Source organism: Octopus sinensis, linkage group LG17 (assembly GCF_006345805.1).
Source record: "Octopus sinensis linkage group LG17, ASM634580v1, whole genome shotgun sequence".
In the NCBI taxonomy this organism is placed as follows: domain Eukaryota; kingdom Metazoa; phylum Mollusca; class Cephalopoda; order Octopoda; family Octopodidae; genus Octopus; species Octopus sinensis.
In genome coordinates, this window is record NC_043013.1 from 48,981,687 (window position 1) to 48,996,567 (window position 14,881).

At 37.3% G+C, this 14,881-nt stretch overlaps 1 protein-coding gene across 2 annotated transcripts in view; it reads left to right on the forward strand.

The window, feature by feature from the left end:
- Positions 1–14,881, forward strand: part of LOC115220834 (dual 3',5'-cyclic-AMP and -GMP phosphodiesterase 11A-like) — a 290,583-nt gene that overhangs the window by 122,812 nt on the left and 152,890 nt on the right. For both annotated transcript variants that reach the window (XM_029791013.2, XM_036510552.1), the window contains one exon: positions 1,990–2,127. In XM_029791013.2, coding sequence (XP_029646873.1) covers positions 1,990–2,127 — 138 coding nt within the window. The remainder of the gene's footprint in view (positions 1–1,989; positions 2,128–14,881) is intronic.

Consider the following 14,881-nt stretch of genomic DNA (forward strand, 5'->3'; position numbering starts at 1 on the left):
TAAAGGCGGTGCTCCAGCATGGCCGCAGTCAAATGACTGAAACAAGTAAAAGAGTAAAGAGTAAAGAGTAATGACAATGCTCACCAGACACTACTACTACATAGGGAAGTCAGAGGAAGAGAGGTAGTTACAGAGCACATGGAATTTGCAGGCCATTCCAAATTGTGGGAGATGTTTGTAACAATGTTTGTCTTATTACAGCAATAAGATGATCGTCGTGTCATGAGTGAATTGGTACACGGAGACGGCCGATGTGGTTGCAGCTCTTAATAGCAATCACATTAAACTCCCTCTTCTGCATGATCCCATGGGGTTCTATACGGTCCGAAAAGAGCTGTAACATAACATAAAGGGCACACCTATTTTGAGAGAAAAGCTTGAATTTGGCGCACTTTTATCTTCTTGTAAGAAAGTCCCAAACAAGGCGAGAAAACATGTAGTGGTAAAGGACTATACAGAATGAAAAGTTAAGACATAAGAAACTTTAGACTTGAAACAGTTCTGGTCATAAAACGGAGGAAAGCAATAAGTTAGAAGAGAATTTCAAAATCTAGCAGTTGGAGAAAAAAGCTACGACCGTAGAATGACTTCCTTATTAGTAGAAGCACAATATATATTTCTTTATTACCCACAAGGGGCTAAACATAGAGGGGACAAACAAGGACAAAGTATTAAGTCGATTATATCGACCCCAGTGCGTAACTGGTCCTTAATTTATCGACCCCGAAAGAATGAAAGGCAAAGTCGACCACTGTGGAATTTGAACTCAGAACGTAACGGCCGACGAAATACGGCAACGCATTTCGCCCGGCGTGCTAACGTTTCTGCCAGCTCGCCGCCAAAAGAAGCACAATAGCATTTGGTTGGGTATGCTGTGAGTTTTGAGTCATGCGAGATAGTACAATGTGATCAGGAACTAGGAAAGTTCATCAAAGCACTTTCTGTGGCAATAACGACAGAAAAAATTAAAACTGGTGACTTCAAGTCCATGTGACAAGGGTTGCAAAGTTGATGCAAAGCAAGGGAGCAATCAATCAAATTACAGACTGGCTTCTGAATCCGGCCGAAGGAGATCCAAGTAACAAGATGGCGCACCACCCAAATGACAACAGTATTCCATACAAGGACGAATTTGTAGGCTTATAAAGATACAAAATGGTCTCGGATGGGAGGTCGTCCTTTAACCTATACAATGACCGTGTAGAAGGATACAAATAAATACCCTATTACTTATAACCCAAAGATTTACCTTGGCTATATATTTTGCCATAAAAAATGAAATGTAAATATCACAAGAATACATTTTACTTGTTTCAGTCATTTGACTGTGGCCATGCTGGAGCACCACCTTTAGTCGATCGAGCAAATCAACCCCTGGACTTATTCTTTGTAACCCTAGTACTTATTCTATCGGTCATTTTTGCCGAACCGCTAAGTGACGGGGACATAAACACACCAGCATCGGTTGTCAAGCAATGCTAGGGGGACAAACACAGACACACAAACATATACATAGATACATGCATATACATATGTACATATATACGACGGGCTTCTTTCAGTTTCCGTCTACCAAATCCACTCACAAGGCTTTGGTCGACCCGAGGCTATTTTAGAAGACACTTGCCCAAGGTGCCACGCAGTGGGACTGAACCCAGAACCATGTAGCTGGTAAGCAAGCTACTTACCACACAGCCGCTCCTGCGCCTGAAGAACAAAGTCCAATTTGTTTGAAGTTCATATTGTAGCAATTTGTCTTAATTTATCAATATTGTGAAAGACACAATTTCATTGTGAATATTTACCAAAACTTAAAAGCAGGTAAAAATTTCAAAACCTTGAAACACTTTTGAACATAATCCAAATATCAGAAGTTGAATCATTTTCTGAAAGAGTAAACATTAATGCAAAAATATTTTCCATCCATTTAAGTAGTATTTGCTAAATATGTTGTACGTTTCTAAACTAGTGAATTTATTTTCATTTTAGGCACTTTTAGAAGTTGTGCATGACCTGTTCGAAGAACAAACCAACCCAGATGGATTAATCTTGAAAACTATGAACCGGGCACAGACTTTACTGAAATGTGAACGCTGTTCAGTATTTTTACGAGATGGAACTTCCGAGGTAATTCAAATTTTTTGTTTTTATTTTTATAATATAGAAAAATCATGGTAAACTTAAATACATAACGTTCGGCATCAAAGGAATATTTTCAGTGTAATTAAAATAGCGACGCCTTCCACGATACAAAATAATTAACTTCTACATTAAAGAGAGAACTGTTTTGCAATAACATCAAAACATATGTATAGTTGGAACAAGATAAAATTACATTATTTACATTCGACGGATATTTATCCTCATCTTGCTTGTTGTTAACACGTTTCGGCTGATATACCTTCCAGCCGTCTTCAGGTGTCTTGGGGAAATTCTGAACCTGGGTTCTCATTCCTAAGGTATTCTTCGATGTTATTATTATTATCATTATTGTTCAGGTCACTGCTTGGATCGAACTCGGAATTTTGAGGTTAGTAGCCCGCGCTCTTAACCACTACACCATATGTCCGTGGATATGATTAAATTAGTTTACTCAAACTATATTTACGTGGAGTATAACATAGAGGGGACAAACAAGGACAGACAAACGGATTAAGTCGATTATATCGACCCCAGTGCGTAACTGGTATTTAATTTATCGATCCCGCAAGGATGAAAGGCAAAGTCGACCTCGGAGGAATTTGAACTCTGAACGTAACGGCAGACGAAATACCGCTAAGCATCTCGCCCGGCGTGCTAACGTTTCTGCCAGCTCGTCGACAACTTCTGCACGGACTCTACACTTATCTTCACTTCTTGGATTAGTTGCCGAATTGTTATGCGGCGATCCTCCAAAATTACGGCTTCCACTTTATGGATGGTGTCATCATCAATAACGTAATATGGTCGTCCAAGAATAGCAGTTTACACCGATGTCCGACTACAGTTGAACTGATGATGCCAGTACCTGACTGTGTCGTATGATGGTGCATCATCACCATAAACTTCTTTCATCTCATCGAAAATCTGTGAACGACCTTTCGAGTATAATAACCTGATCAATTGCCTCCATTACAACACTTTAATTCACTTCATCAGCCGTAAAAGACAAACGAATACTAGTGGGAAGCTGCAATTTACAACGTGACATGTAGGGACATGTATGATTATACCTGTACAAGTTACGTTTCCTGCAATAACCGGAAGTGGCTCAGGGGAAATCGTTAAGGAACACCCTTCGTATCAATGTTAAAAGTGATGTCCCTGATAAAGCAGCGAGTGAAATGTTGGGTACTTTGATTTTGATGTCTACTCCTTGTATTAACATTTCTCTGAAACTGCTCTAATGAAGTATTTTAACTTACATACGTTGGAAGTGAAAGAGTTTTAACCTTATATATATATGTGTGTGTTTATGTATGCACACACACACACACACACACACACACGTGCATACACACATATGAAACAAATCAGACTCCAAGGTGACCGGTGGTAATTGTTTGTGTCGAAAATACTTCTATTACTTGTAGAAGACAACAGAAAGAGTACAGTAAAATTACCGTTGGGAGTGGTGCTTCCAATGTTTTGTATGACTTTTAGATGATTGGAGAAAAATAAAAGAAAGTAAGCAGAGGTTTACATCCTCCACATTTGAGAGATTGGCTGCAGGTGAAGGGGAACACAACACAGCATTACCGTAATTACGGAGAGAGGAAGTAATAGAAGAAACTGAGTGAAAGGTAACAGAAAAGTGAAATGAAAAGAAGGGGAGCGGTCAAAGTTGCGGTGTTAAAACTGAGGTGCGAGGGAAATTGAAGGATGAGAATGAGAATAAAGGAGTAAGAGGCAGTATCGGTATAGAAGAGAAAAGGTTCAATTAAACTTGTCGGTGACATGGTTGAAACGTTGATCCTGCTGTTTCCCCGTGCACGTATGCGTGAATGTATGTGTATGCACCATTAGAAAAGTGACTATAAATAGTTTATTCTGTATCATGTCTAAGGCTATCATCGCCCGTGTGTCTACGTATATGAGCCTGCTTACTACACTAATGTACAAACTGAAGACAGCTTGCCTATTGTTTAAGTCAAATCGCTTTTACGGTGACCGCGAATGAACTTTGATAATATGCAGCCAGTCAAGAGGACGGCGAATAAAAGGAGAAAGCTTATAACTCCCATAAACGAACACATTCACAACTAATTATAATATTGTCAAATGTATTCAGCTGACCTCCATCCTCTTGTTGTTATTCCATATATATATATATATATATATATATATATAGGAGAGTTTACGACAAAAAACAAAAGACGAAGACAGGTGGTGTACAAAACAAACAGATGTATTAGTATAACGCTCAGGAATAGAAAAAAGTCTTTTAAATTTCGAGCCTACGCTCTTCTACAGAAAGGTACACAGAAAAAACAAGGAGAGAAAAAAGGGAGAGAAAAAAATATATATGTTTTTTCACTCATAATCTCTCCATTTCACTCATAATCTCTCCATTTCTACTTCCGTTTCCGGACCTTCCGGACATTTTCCTTACGTTACTTTTACACAAATTTCGTACTATCTTTGTTTCAGAGAGGTACGGCCTTTATTTTGTTTGTACATTATAGTCGTACCATTACCTGTGCCCATTGTTTTCATCACTGTTCTCAACGTCCGCTCACTATTCTCAACAGTTTTCCACTGCTGACGTCATAGAAAATGAACAATATTGTCGTTAAAGGCGTGAAATTGTAATTTCTTCTGGACGATAATTGACGAGGAATAAGCATACCCATATCTTGTGTATGTATTTTCCGATTTTGCCTTGTCCTTCGGTTTAAGTTTTGAAATTTACCTATCTATCTATCTATCTATCTATCTATCTATCTATCTATCTATCTATCTATCTATCATCTATCTATCTATCTATCTTCTATCTATCTATCTCTATCTATCTATCTATCTATCTATCTATCTATCTGTCTGTCTGTCTACCTATCTATCATCTATCTATCTATATCTATCTATCTATCTACTATCTATCTATCTATCTATCTATCTATCTATCTATCTATTATCTATCTATCTATCTGTCTGTCTGTCTACCTATCTATCTATCTATCTATCTATTATCTATCTATCTGTCTGTCTGTCTACCTATCTATCTATCTATTATCTATCTATCTATCTATCTATCTATCTATCTATCTATCTATCTATCTATCTATCTATCTATCTATCTGTCTGTCTGTCTACCTATCTATCTATCTGCATATATATATGTGTGTGTGTATGTGTGTGTTTGTGTGTGTGTGTGTGTGTGTGTGTATGTATATATATATGCAGATATATAATGTAATACAATGTGATAATACAGTCTGAGTAGCCACGCCCCAAAATTTGGAGATTTACGTAAACGTATGCATTCACATACGCATATAATGAAGAGCCATATCCACGCATGCTCATACACACATACATTCAAATATATGTTAAAATAACATTTATAGACGTATATGTAAATACAAAATATATAAACTAGATAACTTGACTAGAAGAACCCAGACGGCAAAAAAAAAACAACAAAAAAAACAGATGGTGACAAACTAATAGATATATGTAAAATGTAGTCCGAAATAAATGCATTTAATAACTACCTCGGGAGATTGTTACTTTCTACTTTTGATGCAATGGCTCTGCGTAGATAAGGAGATTAATATAACTGGCTGTTAAAAACATCTAGATAACGAATATCATGAAAGAGATGGCTATGGTTTTGCAGGTCATAAAACTGTCGACGGTCATCCACACAACGAATCCAACTCTATGTAAAATGGATATGTACATACATTTAGGAATACATATACACGCTCATATGTATACACATAAAAGAAAAACGCATGAAAGACAAAAAAGGCACTAAACACATTTAATAGGATTTACATGTATTATTTAAAGCAGTTTGATTCGGTTTCATGCGACTTAAAGTTTCGGTGGCCCCTAACAAAACCCGTCACTTTCAGGCTTACTTTACCGAATAATTTTATCTGCAAAACCGGATGAACCCATATCGCGGCAGGAGGCACAAAGAAGCACGGCAGCGTCGAATTCACTACCTCACCAGAAGTAATACTGGAATAATCCCTGGATGCAGTAAAATCATTTCACCACAATTTTCTCTCACTCTTTCTTCCTGTTTCTGTTGTACCTGTATTTTCAAAAAGCCAGCCTTGTCACGCTGATACTCCCCGAGAACTACGCTAAGGGTACACGTGTCTGTAGAGTGCTCAGCACTTACACGTTAATTTCACGAGCAGGCTGTTCCGTTGATCGGTTCAATTGGAACCCTCGTCGTGGTAACCGACGGAGTGCTACGATGTATATATATATATATATTATATATATATATATATATAATATATATATATATATATATATATATATATATATATATATATATATATATATATATATATATATATATATATGTATATAGAAGAGAGAGAGAGAGAGAGAGGTATATATATTTATATAAATGTATACATATATATATTATATAACCACCAGCTCAAATATATGCGTCTCTCGACCCATCCGTCCATACGTCGACAGTATAGAATTATACATTTATATATATATATATAATATATATATATATATATATATATACATTCACAAATATACCCGACAACACTGGATCCTTATCGATGCTCGACTTTCAACTGAAAATAACGGAAAAAGAAGAGATCCACACCGAGTTCTACAGGAAAACTGCCAGTAGAGATATGTTTGCTCATTACAGTTCAGCCCTTCCATTCGGTGCCAAAATAGTATATACCAGAAATGAACTGATACGCATCCAGAACAAGTGCAGCTGGACAGAGGACAAGGTGAGCCACACCACACGCTTTCTAGAGGTATTGAAAACCAACGGGTATCTTATATCCATTGTGAATCGGCTTAAGTACCCGAGACGACAAACATGCCAAACAGATAGAAAACCCAGCTACACATGCTTACTTAAAATACCCAATTTTAGTGAGAGGATAACTACAGATATCCGAAGAGCCATAAGAAGAGAAGGGTTAGGCATGCAACTAGCCCACTCCGGCCCCTCTCTTAGAAGACACCTAGCAGAGAAACGAGTAAGGGACAGCAATCAATGCCCACTAGCTAACTGCCCCATCCGTGACACAGATTTATGCCAACGGGCAAATGTTATACATCGAATCCAATGTAACAAATGCAACAATTTCTAAGTGGGCAGCACAGCAAGACTATTACATATTCGCATTAAAGAACATCGAAACACGCGAGCCTCCTCCTTCAGAAAACATCTAGACAGATGCCGGAACACCGAGAAAAACATAACAGTCACAACTGAGCCCAATGATAGAAATTTAGGAAATTTAAGAATTAAGGAGGCTATCTTCATAGACAGACTAGGGCCCCATATTAAAAACAGGTTGGAAATTAGCAATCACTATATTATTTAACTACGTCGACACCCTTCACGCACAGTGATAACATGCTGGTGTAAAGAAAAAAAATGCACGTATAATAATAACTTGGTAGCAGCGCTGCGGATCTGCCAACGCACACGAGCTCGAGACATGACCGCCCTCACGCACTTGTCATGAGGAATTCAGACAAATTTCAGTAACCGTTAGAAATCCGATTATAACAGTGAGTCCATTAATTCCTAGCAATATCTGAAAAAAGAATTTTTATATTCCGAAATATTATATTCGCCTATGAATAATTAAATTATTTATAATGGTTATTATAGTCTACACCGCATTGTTGTGCCAATCCAGACACTTTACACTTCACAAAGAATATGCAATGTTTCCAGTGAACTACAATACCCTCTTATCGCCATGATTGACCGCTAACTCCACAAGTTTTTTTTTATATTCTCTCTCTGTTTATTTCCTCGTGTTCCTTTCTGTTGAAGAGCGTAGGCTCGAAACGTAAAATACTTTCTCACCTTCCCGAGCGTCAAACAGATACACCTGCTTGCTGTTTATACGCCTGTCTTCGTCTTTTGTTTTTCTTTAAATTTCAACTACACACACACAAATATATATATATTATATATATATATATATCGTGACGTATATTTGCCATCTCAATATGGCTACCCCTAAGGGTGGATGCTACTGTAGTTTTTAGCCCCAGGAGGACACACTCCTCCAGCTGGCCATAGACACACTTTCTGTGTCCTGTCAGTATTTGCAAAGGGAAGTCATCCTTCCCGTCTTCAACTTATGATACACACGGACTCGAGTTTCGAGGTATTGACCTCTCGTCAGCGTGTGACAATCATAGTTGTCGGCGAGAATTAGATCTCCTTCACAAATACTTATACTTTTTCCAGCGTCCACTGTCGCTGATATTGAAAAAGTGAATCAAACAATGATAAATATCAAAGTGAGTTATATACAGTAGCGGTAACACATCGTGACGTATATTTGCCATCTCAATATGGCTACCCCTAAGGGTGGATGCTACTGTAGTTTTTAGCCCCAGGAGGACACACTCCTCCAGCTGGCCATAGACACACTTTCTGTGTCCTGTCAGTATTTGCAAAGGGAAGTCATCCTTCCCGTCTTCAACTTATGATACACACGGACTCGAGTTTCGAGGTATTGACCTCTCGTCAGCGTGTGACAATCATAGTTGTCGGCGAGAATTAGATCTCCTTCACATATATATATATATATATATATAATATATATATTATATATATATATATATATATTATATATATATAATCTATATATATATATTACTACAAGATATGTGTATATTTATATGTACACACTACATACACATATTTGTTTATATATATATATATAATATATATATATATATATATATATATATTATATATATAACAAATATGTGTTATGTATGTGTGTACATATAATATACACATATATGTATGTATATATATATATATATATATATATATATATATATATACATATATTCATATATGCATACATACATACATATTTATATATATATATATATATATATATATATATAGGGAGAGTTTACGAAAAAACAAAAGACGAAGACGGGTGGTGTACAAAACAGACAGATGTATTAGTATAACGCTCAGGAATAGAAAAAGTCTTTTACGTTTCGGGCCTACGCTCTTCTACAGAAAGAGACACAGAAAACAGGAGAGAACAAAAAGGAGAGAACAAAAAGGAAAGAAAAAATGTGTGTAGTGGCTAACGATCTATCATGGCGTCTGAAGTACGATATATATATATATATATATATATATATATATATATATACATATATATATATATATATATATATATATATAATATATATATGTATATATATATATATATGTATATGTATATATATAGTGAGAATTTACAAAAAAATAAAACAAAAGACGAAAACGGGTGTGTAAACAACAAACAGATGTATTAGTTTAACGCTCGGAAGTGGGAAAGTCTTTTACTTTTCGAGCCAACGCTCTTCGACAGAAAGGGGCACAGAAATAAGCAGGGAGAGAAAATAGAAAAAGGTTTAGTCGCTAGCGATCTATCATGGCGAATGATAAACACACATACACACACGCACACATATATAGTACTTAGTTGTAAACAAAAAAGTTTCTTGCTGTACGTAGCGTTTCTTTAAATGAGTTAAAAACATAATAAATGCACAAACAAACGGAAATCAGACACAGACGGTCGCTAGTTCCTCATCAATTATTGACCAGTGGGTCAACGGCAATTTCACGCTTAACCGATAATACTGAATGAATCCCCTACTGGTGGCGCCGACGGCAAACGCCGCCGAGAATGGGTGAGCCAAAACACAAGAAACAAGACAGAAAATGATACATAAGAATAAATGTAATCAAAAAGCGAGACAGTTAGTGGATATACGAGGGACAGAGAAGAAAACAAACAGAACTGTGAGCATACAAACGAACTAATATAAATAAACGAACAAAATAAGGCCTTAGGGCCAGGCAGTGGACGAAAATAGTCAACGCTGGGAGAATATCCTCAAGAATTTAACAAAGAGACTGCGAAAGGCGAGAAAGTACGACTACTTAGTAAGACAACCGATCGTGAAAAGAACGAGATAAGACTGACCACAGGTCATATGTCAGTGGTAGGAGGAGGAAATGATAGAGGGCAGACAGAAACAGAGAGGGAACCTTTTCCACCTATACACATTGCATTGAAAACCCAAATCAAACTGCTGTAGTAGATATATTTTATCTTGTACGCCACCCTCTACCTCCGGTGGCTTAGTCTAGCTAATTGATAATTCTTATGTACTTGCCCCACACGCTGCCCCTATTACACATGGGGTCTTCTTCACACCATACCACCTTGCCGCATCCCACTTCCCAACCCACACTGGCCTCGGTTGCTCTTTTCCATGTATCTTCTTGTTCTCGATATTTATATATCGATAGATAATATTTATCACTACTTAAAGGTGGATGTTCTCTTAGATGTTCTATTCTGCAAAAGATATGAAATAAACTTTCATTTTCGATTTTGGTGTAAAATGCAAAAGGTCTTATATATCTATCTCTCACCATGATTGTTAGTTTCGATTTACCCTCTATTATTTGGTCCTTTTTTTTTCCTCTCTTCTTCGAAACTTTCCTATAGAGCTCAAACTAGTTGTAGTCCAATGACTTTTTTTAAGTGCAAAAAATACTTTGAGTTATTTTCTATTTTTAATAACAAATAGAAGTAATAACTTGTAAAAAATTTTCTAGTTTTAATAAAATCTGATATTTTCTAAGTATAAATATTTTATTTGAAATTTTATCTTTAGCTGCAATTTTTAAGTAAAAATTTCCTTGCTCTGAACTTTACCAGATGTAATAAGGTGCCCTGAACTTTTCAAGTGTAATAGCTTGTGCTGTACTTTTCCAGGTTAATAATCTTAGGAATATTATTTTCTTGCTCGCATTTTCCCATGTAATATAGCATTGTTGACAGAAGAGGGCTGAATGTTTGTAATTGAATAATGGGAAAAATTATGCATTTTGGCGAAAAGAGGAAAAAAGTAAGAAGGTACGACCAAATAGTGAAGCATCGTAAGCAAAATAAATCATTTTAAATTGACCTGAATAAATTTTATCAAGAAATAAATAAGGAAAATATATACGAAAATGTTATATCAGAAGCAGAAGAAAGTTGTCTATTTTTGAGTGAGATATAAAGTAAGGAAAACAACATAATGTTGCGGTTGAGTGGCTACAAAATTTGAAGGATCCTGTTTCTTCTCCACAACAGAAAGAAATTAGAAATTAAGCAGAAAACGTGCGAAAAGTAAGCAGGGAGATGAGTGTTTGGAAAGTAGCTAGATCTGATGCCATAAAAAATAGCAGAACACTTTAATGCACCGATCAACGGAAATGAAAAGATTCCTGAATGGATAACATAGTTATACACTTTGTGTTTGAAGGATGCTTTTTCAGAAAGGAATGCTTTAGATAATTACAGATCCATATCATGCCTCCTACTGACGTAGAAACTGCTGCTCTCTGGAACAACCGCTAATGAAATGAATATATTTCTTGATAATGGAATTTTCCCTGTTGAGCAGAAGGGTTGTAAACGGAATTGTATAGGAACTAAAAGCCAGTTACTCAAAGATAAAACGGTAATCGAAGATTCTTAAGCGAAGGAAGAGATATTTAGCAACGGGATCAATAGATTACTGTGAGGCCTATGATGAACACGTTTGCCACTGCAAAGAATGTCTAGAGTGTTTTGAGAAAGAATATGGCAAGTTGGAAGACTGAGCTCAGAATCTAGGAATAGTAAGAACGAAAAGAGGGATCTTTTAGGGGTACAGATTGATTCCTTTGCTATTTGGTTTGTGCATGATTCCTTTAACATTATCAAATGTAACATCTGAATATGAGTTTAAAAGAAAAACACCAGAAAACCAACCAGCTATTATCTATAGAAGATCTCAAAATATATAAGAGCGAAGCTCAAGTCTGTTCTCTAGTGAATACAGTTCATTTGCATTAACAAGAACACGAGATGAAATTTGGTCTAAAACAAGTGGAACAATAATTTTGACAAAAGGGAAAGCCAACAGCAACAAATAATGAGTTTAGTTCGATGTTTTGCAAATGTTATATTTTGAATGTCATCTTTCCTGTTCCTTCTTGAATGAACCATCGTTAGCCGTAGAAAAGATGTGACAAGCAATGCTTAATACCTATTTTCTACCACCTTACCTGGAATTTGGATGAGTAGTACTCTTCCTTAAAAAGGGCTGCTTAAACGCAAGAACCCCCGACCGGAGTTGGTCCCAGTCACGGAAAGACACAACAAGTATGTTAGAACGAGCAGTTTATAACTGTACGCCTCCAACTGCTTAGGTCTACACACATCGCCACCCTTCCATCACCATTGGACTTAACAGCACGACAAACGACAGTTTACCAAAAAGAGACATCTATACATTATTGGGTTATAATGATAAACTCTTGTACAACACGAGTCTCAGAAATTAGTACAAAGTGACAGGCCAAAGTGACATGTTCAGTAATTCCGTGAAGCCGCAGGTTTTACATGTGAATGTAGCTTCCCTAGAAGGATGCGGCGGCAACAGGTAGAGGTCCCACACTGCTAGTGGTTTTAGTGATCACCGTAACATTAACCAAGGGGAATTTCTGCGTCTCCGCGCTCAGGTTGATTGTATTAACATATGCTAGTTAACCTGACAGATACGTTGAGACCCTGACAGACACTCTTATTCCGGGGTAGGGTGGACTTGGGAATTATTGTGGCTAAGAGGTGGTTCTACGCTCCTCGAAATTTTGAAACGCCAAAACCAGAACCCTTCTGTAGGATGCCGTTTAAATCATACCTAGGACATACATACGTATTTACATACATACATACATACATACATACATATATACATACATACATACATACACACATGCATATATATATCTTTCCTTTGTTTTAATCGTTATACTGCGGCCATGCTCGGGCACAGTTTTGTATAATATGTATATGTACACGCGCACACAGACGCACACACACACACACACACACACACACACACACACACACACACACACACACACACACACCACACACACACACATACACACACACACATGCCGTCTACAAAACCATTCACAAGGTTGAGGCTAAAGAAGAAGACACTTGCTGAAGGTGATACATAGTAACCGTGAACAAGAAGAAAACGTCTGACGCGATTCCATTTAGTTTCCATATCACTAAATTCAGTCATAAATCTTTGATAGGCTCGATGTTATGTCTATGGGGTTGTGCAGTGGCGTTGAACTCGAAACCATGCATTGGCGAAGCAATTTTCTTACCCACACTTATCTGTTAAGTGATATTGGTTATTAGATAAGCGTGGAGGCGCAATGGCCCAGTGGTTAGGGCAGCGGACTCGCGGTTTCTATTCCAAGACCAGGCGTTGTGAGTGTTTATTGAGCGAAAACACCTAAAGCTCCACGAGGCCCCGGCAGGGGATGGTGGTGATCCCTGCTGTACTCTTTCACCACAACTTTCTCTCACTCTTACTTCCTGTTTCTGTTGTACCTGTATTTGAAAGGGCCGGCCTTGTCACTCTCTGTGTCACGCTGAATATCCCCGAGAACTACGTTAAGGGTACACGTGTCTGTGGAGTGCTCAGCCACTTACACGTTAATTTCACGAGCAGGCTGTTCCGTTGATTCGGATCAACCGGAACCCTCGTCGTCGTAACCGACGGAGTGCTTCCATATTAGAAAGCAATCTGCTAAAACACAATTACTGTTTTTCAGCCATGGCCGTTTGTTTTTAGTTTGTTGCAACCAGTCACTCATAATTCGGAAGGTAAACAGAATAATGTTATTCTTTATGATGTAAAGTTGAAAAAATATCATACTGTAGTGATTTTAAAATGCATTTGAGTAGAGCAAATATACAGTAGAGAGTAAATTATCATCCATTTTCTAACACGCGTTTCATTTTTAAATATTTAATATAGGCGCAGGAGTGGCTGTGTGGTAAGTAGCTTGTTTACCAACCACATGGTTCCGGGTTCAGTCCCACTGCGTGGCACCTTGGGCAAGTGTCTTCTACTATAGCCTCGGGCCGACCAAAGCCTTGTGAGTGGATTTGGTAGACGGAAACTGAAAGAAGCCCGTCGTATATATGTATATATATGTATATGTGTGTGTATGAGTTTGTATGTCTGTGCTTGTCCCCCCCAACATCACTTGACAGCCGATGCTGGTGTGTTTATGTCCCCGTCACTTAGCGATTCGGCAAAGAGACCGATGGAATAAGTACTGGGCTTACAAAAGAATAAGTCCCGGGGTCGAGTTGCTCGATTAAAACGGCGGTGCTCCAGCATGGCTGCAGTCAAATGACTGAAACAAGTAAAAGAGTAAAAGAGTAAAGAGAGAATACTTATCCTTCAGATGTAAACCATGAGATGATGAGACTGAATACCAACTGCATTGAGCTTATTCTAAAACCACTCATTTTGACTATAAACATCTTCAACACACGCTCACTCCCAACACACACAAATGCGCGCGTGCGTGTTTAAGCAAAATATTTAATAATAGACAAATATTTTTAGTTACTGTTACAGAGTTCATGAACACAGCAACAAATAGTGTCGCAGGCCACATGTTTATGTATATATAAATTCAATTCTATTTATCAACAGCAATATTGTTAATATTTACTATACATACATACATATATATATATATATATATATATATATATATATATATATACACACACACACACACACACATACTCACACACTACATACACACTCA